The following is a 13,141-nucleotide window of genomic DNA, read 5'->3' on the forward strand; positions in this document are numbered from 1 at the left end:
TCCTCCATGTCCCTCCTCCCTACCTTTTATCTTCTCCTGCTGAACACTCTCTGCTCATTCCTGAAGAAGGGCCTGTGCCCGAAACGTCGAATCTCCTGTTCCCTGGATGCTGCCTGACCTGTGCTGTTCCAGCAATAAAGTTTCAACTTTGATCTCCAGCATCTGCAGACCTCACTTTCTCCCTTCCTTGCATCAACCAGCTGGCATTTGGAGACATATGAAAATGCTATTAGTTTTCATATTTATGCTGATAACACTCAGTTTAACCTTACTACCACCTATTTCAACTCCCTCCTGTTAAATTCAGAAACTGCTTATCCAACAAGAAGTGATGGATAAGTGAAAACACTTTTTCAATTAAATATTGGGGAGACTGTAGCCTTCATTTGTGCTCCCCACTTCAACCTGTATTTGCTAGCTACTGACTTCATCCATTTCTCTGGGACTGAGATTAAATCTGTCTGTCTGCAACTTTGGTTTCATTTGCCCTCAGTCACCTTCCGACCACATTTGCACCTTAACTAAGCCTGTTTGTTTTTAATTAACATTGCCTGACTTTGCTTTTCTGGGTGATCAGCTGCTGAAGCCCTGATCTCTGTTTTCTTGAGTCTTGAATATTCTAGTGTGCTGCTGACTGCTTTCTCATATTCTATCCTCTGTAATTTTGATGGTATCTAAAACTCTGCCACTTCCATCTGAAATGCTGAATTTGTTAAATCACCTAAGACCTTGAACTCATTAATATATTGGCTCTAGATCAAGCAAGTCTTGATTATTAAATTTCAAATTCTTGGTGTCAAAGCTCTGTGGCTTTGCCCCTCCATATCTCTGTAAATCCTATCGGCTTTCACAAACCTCAAACATCTGACCTGCTTTAATCAGTCTCTTAAATATCTTTCCAGTGTAATTGCTCTGCTATTGGTAGTTGCACCTTTTAGTTGTCTAGGACCTAAGCTCAAGATTGCAGTCTCTGCATCATCTCTTTCCTTCTTTAAAACACTCCTTTTTAAAACAACTTCTGACCACTTTTACTCTTCTAGCCAAATTTTATATCTCTCAAATATTGTTTAGTGCTTAAATGTTTCTCCTTTGTCTGTGGCCAGAACTGGATGCACTTGTCAACTAGTGAAGTGATTTCCCCACTCATTCTGTTTTGGTTCTACAGTTCAGTGTGTCATTTGTTTTGCTGCTCGACATTTAATTTATTCTCTTCAACTTCACCCTTTACAGTCTCAGCATAATGAGGTGTTTTCTGTAAATTACAACAAAGAAAATTTAGCATTTTTACACATGTAAACTTAAATTGAGAGAAGTATGCTACTCAGCCATTCACATCTACTCCATTGTACTATTATATTAGGGCTGATCTGGTATACTTCACATTCCCATCAACCTACAATAACACCTAATCAAGAAACTACCTACCTCTGCCTTAAAAATATTTGACTCTTCTACCTGTGAAGTTGGTGGAAGCAGGTTCCAAAGGTGCTCAACCTCTGAGAGAAAGAACTTCTCTCTGCCTTAAATAGGTGACCTGTTGTTTTTAATCACTGACCCTTAGTTCAAAATTCTTGTACAATCTCTCACCAATGATCTGTATATTTGAAGCATGACCTCACTTTTGTATTCAATTCCCCTTGCAATAGATGTCACTCTCATTAACTTCATTACTTGCTGTATTACTTAACTAACCATTTGTAATTCATACAGTAGGACGTACAGATCTCTATCTCCACTCTGCAGTCTCCCCCATTTTGATAATGTGCTGCTTTTTCACTTATCCTGCTCAAGTAAGCAATTTCACCTTTTCCTTTGCCAGATCTGTTCGCTTGCTTAGCCTATCTGTATGCTTTTACAAAAAATTGGATGCTGAAGATCTGAAGCAAAAACAAATTGCTGGAGAAATTTAGCATATGATTTGCTTCCTTGTGTCCTTCACAGAATCATAGAATCCCTGCAGTGTAGAAGTAAGACATTCAGCCCTTGTATTCACACCAACCCTTCAAAGAGCATCCAACTCAGACCCACCACCCTATTTTTGTAACCCTACCTTTCCTATGGTTAATCCACCTAGCCTGCACATCCCTAGATGCTAAGCAATTTACATGGCCAATCCACCTAACCTGTGCATTGTTAGACTTGGGCAGGAAACCAACGTATAGAGAATGTGTAGACAGCTGCCAGATGGTGGAGTCGAACCCTGACCTCTGGTGCTGAGAGATAGCAGTGCTAATGAATGAGCTGCTGTGTTGCCTTGTCACAACCTAACTTTCATACCTATCATTATATTATCAGCAAATTTAGCAACCAAACCATATCTTTGGTTCCTTCATCATAGTCGCTGGAGCAATTGAATTTAAAAAAAAAAGGCCCCAGCACTCTTCCAATGGTGTGTTACTCATTGTCTTGCCAACTAGAAAATGACCCATTTATGACTGACCAGCTAACAGGACAGGAAAAGCATTTTTTATCTATGCTGGTATGCTACCCCTGCACCACGATCTGTTATTTGGTGATGTGACACTATATAGAGTGCATTCGAGAAAGATGATCGTGTTCTTTCATCCAGAGAAAGTTGCATCGAAGACATGAAATTAGTTAAATGTGATTTCCCTTTCACAATGACGATGTTGACCCTGCCTGAGTATCTTGAACTTATTCAAGTACCCTGCTTCAAAGTCTTTGATCAAAGGGAAAATGTTATAAGATATTATTAATGTTAAGCTAAATAGCTGTAGTTTCTTGCTTTTTGTCTCGAACCTTTCTAAATAAAGGAGTTATACTAAATATTTTCCATTCTGGTGGAATCTTCTCCAAATTTAAGGAATTCTGGAAAATTTAAATGAATGCTCAACTATCTCTCCAGTTAATTTAAAGATACTAGCATGAAGTCCATCAGGAACCAAGGACTTAACCCACTTAACCTTGCTCAGTATGATTGTAATTTTGAGTTTCTCCCTCCACTTTCTATTACCTAATAACCCTTTTTTTAAAAGTTTTATCTGATATTATCTGCTCACTTATATATTTCCCACTTTGCTGTAATCCCTGACTCAGTTCCTTAGATTTTGCTGCGTCTTCTAGTTTTGGTATCATCCTCAGTTTTAATCAGTCAGCTTTCTGCTTTTGAATCTGTCATTCATGTAAATTACAATGTAACTGACCCAGCATCAATTATAAGGACAGAATACCATGCTGCCATTTTTCTTTACTCACCCATGTAAATGCTGTCAAATTCACTGCCTTTTACCCTTCAGATTTTTTTGTCTATACCTATGATTTACCCTGCATTCCCTTGTGCTTAGATTTTTGGATAATAGTATGGAACATTGTCAAATGCACCAGAAGGTTGAGGGACACAGCAAGGGTTTTCCACAGCTTAGTTCAGGCATTACTTTCTCAGAGGTTAACCATTCTGATGTACAAGGTTAAAGTTAGAGATTCCAATTGAGAAATTATTTTTGCTGCATTGTTACCTGCATTTTGGTTTTTTATCAAAAAAAATAACCAAACTCTGATTTCTTAAGGTGAAAACTGTCAAATTAAGGACCCAAAATTTGGTTATGTGATTGATCTGCGACCACTTGCTAATGAGGATCAGAAAGTGACAGTTGATGAATACACCTATCACTTCAGAGTATGTGACTATTTGAGAAACCCTGACTGTGGTAGCTCTTCACAAGACGAGGAAAATGCAGTTTCAGCATGTCAGACAAAGCCACATGATGACTCTTTCAAGAAGATTGCAGGTGTGTTGTCTTTTTCAATATGAAGTTCTAAAAATAAGAACTTTTTTCCTTAGGAAGTCTGTCTTTTCTCAACCCATGCAATGATTTGGTTAAACAAATGGGGCTAGCAATGTATTTTCAAATCTTTTCGTTTCAGCAGTGTTTGTGGGAATACCACCTTGAGATGGTGCAAAGAGCTCGTGTTCTGACTTAGAATCCCTACAGTGTGGAAACAGGCCCTTCAGCCCAACAGGTCTATTCTGACCCTCTGAATCGTAACTCACCCAGACCCATTCCCTAACATAGTAATGTACATTTACATTTACCCCTGACTAATGCAACTAACCTGCACATCTTTGGATTATGGTAGGAAACTGGAGTACCCAGAGGAAACCCATGCAGACACAATGTGCAAACTCCACACAGACAATCATCTGGGTCCCTTGTGCTGTCCATGAGGCAGCAGTACTAACCACTGAGCCATCTAGCGTCACTAATGTAATGGAAGAAAATAGCATTGTTGAGTGTGCAAGTAATGGGGGACTCCAAGTAAGTTGTGGTTCTGTTAGCTTGAGCTGGGAATTTGTGTTGCAGACGTTTCGTCCCCTGTCTAGGTGACATCCTCAGTGCTTGGGAGCCGCCTGTGATGTGCTTCTGCGATCTTTCCTCCGGCATTTATAGTGGTTTGTCTCTGCCGCTTCCGTTGTCCGTTCCAGCTGTCCGCTGCAGTGGTCGGTATATTGGGTCCAGGTCGATGTGCTTATTGATTGAATCTGTGGATGAGTGCTATGCCTCTAGGAATTCCCTGGCTGTTCTCTGTTTGGCTTGGTGGTGCTGGAAGAGCACAGCAGTTCAGGCAGCATCCAGGGAGCAGCGAAATCGACGTTTCGGGCAAAAAGCCCTTCATCAGGAATAAAGGCAGAGAGCCTGAAGCGTGGAGAGATAAGCTGGTGGGGGTGGGGAGAAAGTAGCATAGAGTACAATAGGTGAGTGGGGGAGGGGATGAAGGTGATAGGTCAGGGTGGAGAGGATAGGTGGAAAAGGAGATAGGCAGGTAGGACATGTCATGGGGACAGTGCTGAGCTGGAAGTTTGGAACTAGGGTGAGGTGGGGGAAGGGGAAATGAGGAAACTGTTGAAGTCCACATTGATGCCCTGGGGTTGAAGTGTTCTGAGGCGGAAGATGAGCCTCCTCCCTCACCTCTATCCAAGGCCCTAAAGGAGCCTTCCACATTCATCAAAGTTTTACCTGCACATCCACCAATATCATTTATTGTATCCATTGCTCCTAGCAGAGCGCTTTAGGGAACATCTCCGGGACACCCGCACCAATCAACCACGCCGCCCTGTGGCCCAACATTTCAACTCCCCCTCCCACTCTGCCGAGGACATGGAGGTCCTGGGCCTCCTTCACCATCGCTCCCTCACCACCAGACGCCTGGAGGAAGAACGCCTCATCTTCCCCAAACAGAGAACAGCCAGGGAATTCCTAGAGGCATGGCACTCATTCACAGATTCAATTAATAAGCACATCGACCTGGACCCAATATACCGACCACTGCAACGGACAGCTGGAACTGACAACCGGAAGTGACAGAGACAAACCACTATAAATGCCGGAGGAAACACTGCAGAAGCGCTTCACAGGAGGCTCCCAAGCACTGAGGATGTTACCTAGACAGGGGACGAAACGTCTGCAACACACATTCCCAGCTCGGTGAACAGAACCACAACAATGAGCACCCGAGCTACAAATCTTCTCTTAAACTTTGAACTCCATGTAAGGCATGTAGAGTCCAGGTTGGATGGAGGGCCAGTGGCTGTAGAGGGCCTCTCGACCCTAACTCTAGCCCCTGGTTTTGGCTTGTGAGCCCCTACAACTGGTGCCTTTGCCTCACTCACTCATCCCATGCTTCGCAGCCATGTTTTAGTCAGTATAGTAGTTGTTTCCTTTGTTGAGAGAAAACAGGTGGCAGCATAACTTTGTTTAAACAGTGAGTACTTGAACAAGCCAGTGTTTTTTTTGTGTGGATTTTTAAGAAGTTGCAATGGTCCTGAAATGTCTCCATACCAGTTTCACAGCAGAAGAGGAAAGTCATACAGGACTCAAGACCAAAGCAATAATTGTTTAGAGGGATCTTGAAGATTGCCTAATAATGAAAATTGTGTGCTGATAATTATCCCTCATTTCATCTTTTACAAGGACCATGTTCTTGGCAATGCCAAAAATCTCTAAACAATGTTGAGGTTTTTGAGAGCATTTTGGTTGAAGCTGTGAATTCATTGAGCACTCAAGATCAAATTTTATCAATATGGAGAATCACAACTGATTACTATGGTGTTCACCCATATTATCTGAATTCAGATTTGCATTCATATGCAGTCATGAAGTCCAAAGTCAGTAAACTGAAATAAGTGTAGATTTTTTTAGAGTTACCATAAAGCATAATTCATGAGTTGAATGTAACTATAGATTAGAATAAGCAAGGACATTTACTTTGAAAATCTAAGGAGATTAGTTGGATTACAACAATTGAGGTAGTTGCTGTTCATTTCCCCTACATATCTCTGCCTTTTAAATACACACAAGAAACATTGGCAAAGAGAGAAAGACTTGTACATTTGGTCTATTACATTCAGCTGATTTTCAACTGGGCAAATTTATTCCGTTTTTCCACCAGGTAGAGAAGCAAGCCCTCTGCCAACTTGTGCAAGTGAAATAAAGATATTTTCTCTGTCCTCTGAAAGCAATCAAATGTGAATTCCAGGTATTGGTGATGACCATAAAATCATTGTTTTAAATGCCTTCACTTGGAACTTGTCTATAAACACAACTTGTGTTTACACAGTGATTCTAATAACGAAATATCCCAGGACTCCACAGAATTCTAAAATATTTTACATGCAATGCAAAATATTATGAAGGGCAGGAAACCCCAAAGACTTGGCCAAAGAGGTTAACTTTGAAGGGCATCATCTTGGAGAGTGAGGAAAAATTGGACTTATTCAAGGGAATCTGGAACTAGGAACTGGGAAAGCTGAAAGTACGGCCATTAATGGTAGAAGGGTAATAGTTGTGGCTGGGTCACGTGTCAGAGTAAAGATTGCAGAGATCTCGAGGTTAAGGAAGAATGTGAATTCCAAAATAAGTATTGGATCTAGAGACCGTTATGGTTTAATGTATATAGCAGTGAATTGTGAATCAAACAGCATGAGTTAGGGTTCAGACAGAAGTTTTAGGTGCGCTGCTACGAAGGGTGCTAAGCAAGAAGCTGTACCCGCTTCATGCGCTAACAGTGTATTCTAAAGGTCAGTAATCTGGGAATTATACACATGTCTGACATTTGATGACTTAAGTAACATGCGCATTCTAATGCAAGGTTATCTGCTCAACAGTTTCTCATCAGAGCTGCTGCTCAATGTTTGGAGTATCAGTACATTCTGATATACTCTAATAGCAAGCATAAGAGTCCTTGACACATTTGGATTAGCATGAAGCTTGTACCTGACCAGGTGCAGGAATGTTTTCTTTTGGTTTCTTTAACAGTTCTGTAGATGAAAAGCAAATTTAGAATTTTGGTGTTTACAGCACAGAAGATGGTAATTCAAGCAATCCATCTGTTCCCACACTACGCCCCACAAACCTTTTCCTTCCATTAATTTACCTAATTCCCTTTAAATGGTGTTATTGAATCTGCCTCTATCACGCTGTCATAAAGTGCTATTTTGGATCCTAACCACTTGCTGTGACTTTTTAAAAAGTTTTTCCTCGTGTCACAATTGCTTCTCATGTCTCAATAGCTTCTAGTGCCAATTGCCATAAATTGGTATCCTTCGTCTTCTCAGTCCTTTTGCCAAAAGATGTATTTCTTTGTGTAGTCCGCCAAATAGCCTTAGACCAACTAACCGTATAACTGGCTTTAGGGATGACTAATGTCATCCTCTTGTGTCTCTGGACTGTCTCTAATGCCTTAGTGTACTTTCCAAATGGTTGTCTCGTCGTCATAATCCAGTTTAGGTTTAATCACTGTTTAGACAGGTTTATTGTACCACCTTTACTTTTGAAATCTACATGCTTATTTATAAAACCCAGGATCCCATATGCTTTAGCTACTTTGTTTACTGCAGTTTTGAAATTGTGCCCTTACACCTTCAAGTCTAAGTCACATCTTAATATTAAGCAAAGCAGGGGACTGTTTCCTGTAACTCAACTAATTCTGTCTCTGTTGCTATTATACTTTTATTCTATTGAGTAAAATGTTACAGTCCAGCTAGTATAACTAGCTGGGCTATTCAACTCAATAGAATAAAATGCCTTTTTGGAAATCCGTCTGTACCTAATCCACTATATTGCCCTCCAGGCCTTTGCTTAATCAAGAAACTCGGTGAATTAAAAATTTGCACAAATCAGTACAGGCTTTCCTTAAACCTGCATTTGCCCAGTTGCTTGTTAATTTTGCACTGGATTTATTATTGGTATAAATTTTTCTCATCTGTTCACCAATCCCCTGTTATGACCCCTCAATTGAAAGAAGATTTGAAGATAATGGTCGGTGTTTCCTCAACTTTCTTCCCTTAAATTCCTCAAATATCCCATCCAGTCCTGATTTTTTTAATTATTGACTTATGTGATACAAACACTCATCTCAACTACCACCTCATGATGTGGATGCACTATCAGTCAGGTGGGCTGCTCTGTTCTGAATGGTGTTGAGCTTTGAGTGTTGTTGAAGTAGTTCTTCTGGCAAGTGGAGAGTATTCTTTCACTTCACTTCACCCCTGACACTCCTGACTTGTGCCTTGTATGGCCTCACTATAACTTAATCACCACATCTTGGGTAAAGATAGATGCAAAGTACTTATTGAATACCTTTAACCATGGTCCACCACTTTTGTGTAAACCTTTCTAAAATCTCTAACCACTCCCACTTCTAATATTGCCATTATTTTGCTATTTATTTTGGTACAATCTGCCTGTAAAGCACAAAACAACACCACACTGTATCTCTGTACATGTGACAGCAATAAATCAAACTCAAACTTTTAGATTTAGACTTATTTAACTGCCAATATACTCCTAATTGCACACTTCTGCTCCAGATGTTGTTTTCACTTATCTGAACTGTTCAGCTAGTTCTTAATATGGTATCCACCTGACTTTTGTTTTCAGTTTCATTTTACTGTTTCTTCAACTAGGGAGGTTTGGATTTGCTTGTCTCATCTTTTATGGGCTGTGGAAATATGCTTTGACTGTATTTGAAATATATCTTTTTTACTCCATTATTGGTCCAAATTAATTGTTTTTACTCTAAATTGTCCTAAGTGTTTAGATTGAAGGTTCGTTTTCAGACGTTTTGTCACCATACTAGGTAAAATCAGTGATCTTCTGCTGAAGCACTGGTGTTTTATCCTACTTTCTATTTGTGTCTTGATTTGTTTAGGGTGGTGATATCACTTTCAGTTTTTCTGAGGATGGTAGATGGGGTCCAAATTGATGTTTATTGATAGAGTTCTGGTTAGAATACCTTCTAGGAATTTCTGACCTAGGAATACTCAGACCTCTTGACATCATGGCAGCCCACAAACCTACCAACACATTGAAATAGCTAATAAACAGAAAAGAGCAAAACAAATGTTTACAAAATGCCATGCAAGGACTGTAACAAACACTACATTGGACAAACAGGCAGAAAGCTAGTCACCAGAATACATGAATGTCAACTAGCCACAAAAAGGCATGACCTGCTATCCCGAGTATCCTTACTTACAGACAAGGAAGGCACCACTTCAACTGGGACATCCTAGGACAGACTAAATAGAGGTCTGCACAGGAATTCCTAGAAGCATGGCATTCTAACCAGAACTTTGTCAGTAAACACATCGTTTGGACCCCATCTACCATCTTCTGAGAAAAAGAACCGGAAATTATATCACCCACCTAAGAAACCAAGGCACACAAATAGAAAAAGGGACAAAACACCAGTGTTTCACTGATGTTACCTAGTATAGTGATGACATGTCTGAAAAGGAACCTTCCAGCTCAGCGAGTGAACTTACATCCAAGACCTCAACCTGAGCTACATGTCTTCTCAAAAATCGCTGCCGCATGTCTTTTTATAGCCAACCCAAGCCCTATGATATTATGTTGGAGTGTGGGGTTTGCAGGTTAGGAAGGTGGTGCTGAATTCGATGGATTAGACTGAGACAAGGTGGGGGAGGGGAAATGAGGAAACTCCTGAAGGGCTTATGCCCGAAACGTCGATTCTCCTGTTCCCTGGATGCTGCCTGACCTGCGCTTTTCCAGCAACACATTTTCAGCTATGATATTATGGTCAACATACCTTAAGTGTGCTTTTACCGACAGTTGATTCACAGCATGGAAACACAGACCCTTCGGTCCAAACAGTCCATGCCGAACATAATCCCAAACAAAACTAGTTCCACCTGCCTGTTCGTGGCCCATTCACTTGAAACAACAGATCCAGCAATGCCTCCTTCCTGGTTAGGTTAAAAGGATGATACAAACATTCTCCTATTTGCAGAAAAGAGCAAGAATTTAGACTGAGTTTGTGCCATTACTCCCTGAACTATCCAATCCTTAATGGTTCTCCTTGTGAAAACTGTGCAATTTTCTTTGACTGCAGATATTTAATTAGTGATGATACAAATTTGACCCAGTTAAATAGTGGCTCACTTTTTAAAAAAAATGTTACTGTTGATGCTGACAATCTGAAACAAGTACAGATATTGCTGGAGAAACTGATCTCCAGTATCTGTGTAGAGAAAGCAGTTAATATTTCAGGTCCATTGACACTTCTGCCAAGTTTCTTTGGCAATATCTGTTTTTGCTGCAAATGGTGGCAGTTTCTCTCCTAAATGTAATTGGAAGTTCATGTTTAATCTCACAATGTGTCATTTTAATTTTTTTAAAAGGACGCTTTACCCAGCATTTAACCTATGAAGATGGATTGATAATGATAAACTACACCAGAGGAGACACTTGCCATAAAATTTATGAACGGTCAACTGCCATCTTGTTCTATTGTGATCACAGCCAAACACCGGTCAGTGAATTGATAATACGCAGTAATTTAGAGCTGCTGAATAGTTTTACATTACATGAAGGTTAAAACTGCATCACCAGCATTAGAAGTGATTTCATCTGAATATATTAATGTGACTGCTCCTTTCACCTGCCACCTCCATCTTATTTTTAAAGTTTAACATTTTGGGTTCTGTGTTGTCCAATTTTGAAATAAGTTCCTTGCTAGAAAATAATTGATTTTTCATATCTTTGGAACCACTTCCTATTTGAAAAAAGCTTCTAAAATTATGTCCATAGTTAACACTTGCATTTATGATGCTTAATACCAACTACAGAACTTTGAAGTGCAAAGTGGAAAATTTAATAACCTAGAGATTTTAAATATGCAAGTTTTAACAATGCATAAATACTATTTTATTTTACCAAATACAGAATTTATTGAATGGTTGCTCATAAAGTAGACCTCTGCCTTATTTCTTGCCATTATGTAACTGTAGAATTAAAGTAGTGCCTTTTCTTTTTCATTTGTAATGTACGGAATTCACCAACTCCATGGGTAAGGAGTTTCATTGCACTACCCAGTGTTTCTGAAAAAGAGTTGTTACTCTTAGTACTTGGAATCAAATTTACCACCAACCATCTGTGTTCTGTTTTTACTGACTTGCCTTGGTCTAAATTCTCATTTGGAGACTTGCAACCTTATTTGCTTTTCGCTAGCTCTTTGTGTTCCTTCAACAACCCATCATCATTACCATGTATAAATGTTGCAATGGCTTTCATAGTATTGAATTAAGGTAAATAGTTACCCACTATCTGTCATTACTATGGCTCCATATCTATGAATTTGAGTGAAAAGAAGGGAGAATCTGCATTGTTATGAGTAGTCTTTTCTGTTTAGCTTCTCAACACAGAATCCCACTTGAATTCTCAGTATTGATGGATGTGTTCAATGCAATTACAGTGTGACAAATATTCAGATTAGCTGTGTCAGAAAAGAGAAAAGCAGTTAACGCTTTTATCATGTCATTTTGCCAAGGGGGAGAAAAGATTTCATTGAGTTCTGAATAGCTATTTCGAACTTGACGTGTTAACTCTGTTTCTCCACAGGTTCTGCCAGAGCTGCTGTGTTTCTCTGGTACTTGGTATATTTACATTGGGCGGCACGGTCGCTCAGTGGTTAGCACTGCTGCCTCACACAGCACCAGTCACCCGAGTTTGATTGCGGCCTCGGCTGGCTGTCTGAACTTTGCACATTCCCCCTGTCTCTGTGCGTGCTTCCTCCGGGTGCTCCGGTTTCCTCCCATAGTCCAAAGATGTGCCAATTCACCTGACTTGCAATGCTAAATTGCCCATAATCTTGGGTGCATTAGTTAGGGGAATGGTTAGGGGGTGTGTTACTCTTCAGAGGGCTGGTGTGGATTTGTTGGGCCAAATCGCCTGTTCCCACACCGTTGGGAGTCTATTCAAATTCTAATCTAATGTGTTTCAGGACATTTTCAAATTAGTTTAGTCATTGCAGTGCTTCTTGCATTAAGAGCAATTAAGTAAATTATCAGAAGATCAACTTCAGTTATTGGTTAAAGATTTTTTTTTAAAAATTAAGCCGGGCCCTATTGACCCCTCCTGACTTCTCATTTTGAAGGGCAATGAGATCTATTTTGCCCAAATTATAGGATAGACATAGCTTTGGTTTAGTCCCTCACTGTACAAACTGTTAGTTTACATTTATGTTCATTTCTCTGGAGTGTAGCTTCAACCTGACCGCTGCATGACTCTGGAAAATATGTGGACCTCTTATCCAAAGCTGACTGGAGTGATTGAAGATGTAACTGTAAATAAAGCAGACTAACCAGTGAGATTAAATTCTTAGAACTATCCCTTTTGTCTGGAGCACTCAAAGACATCTTTTGAGGCTTCATTTAAGGTGGGGGGAATTTTGACGTTTTGAAGTTTAATTTTTCCAACCAGGCTAGACTTTGTTTCAGAGATGCAGGTTTAGCCCCCAGTGGAGTCCTGTTTTGCTTTTAATGGGAAAGGCCTAGGGCAACTAAATACCTGACGAGCAATTAACAGCTACCAATGGGCCTCCCATATGATTAAGGACCCTAGAAGGCAGACATCCTGATCCTCAAGGGCTGCCAGCTAATCAAAGTTTGCAAGCTCTGCATTGCTGGCATTCTCACTGGGTGAGGTAGCTGCTAGTGGGGGTATTGCACCCAGAATCACCACTGGACTCTAGGACACAGATATAAGGATGGCATAAGGTTCACCAACAAAGGGGATGTATAGGGTGTGTGTTGATTTTGAGCCATTTAAAATAGCATTATTCTCCCTCCCTCTCTCTCCCTCCCTCCCTCCCTCCCTCCCTC

General features: G+C 40.2%; 1 protein-coding gene across 2 annotated transcripts in view; it reads left to right on the forward strand.

Annotated features, from left to right (window-relative positions):
• igf2r (insulin-like growth factor 2 receptor) overlaps positions 1–13,141 on the forward strand; it is a 212,167-nt gene that overhangs the window by 126,748 nt on the left and 72,278 nt on the right. For both annotated transcript variants that reach the window (XM_043696288.1, XM_043696289.1), the window contains 2 exons: positions 3,528–3,749; positions 10,661–10,791. In XM_043696288.1, coding sequence (XP_043552223.1) covers positions 3,528–3,749; positions 10,661–10,791 — 353 coding nt within the window. The remainder of the gene's footprint in view (positions 1–3,527; positions 3,750–10,660; positions 10,792–13,141) is intronic.

Source organism: Chiloscyllium plagiosum, chromosome 9, assembly GCF_004010195.1.
Source record: "Chiloscyllium plagiosum isolate BGI_BamShark_2017 chromosome 9, ASM401019v2, whole genome shotgun sequence".
Classification (NCBI taxonomy): Eukaryota; Metazoa; Chordata; class Chondrichthyes; order Orectolobiformes; family Hemiscylliidae; genus Chiloscyllium; species Chiloscyllium plagiosum.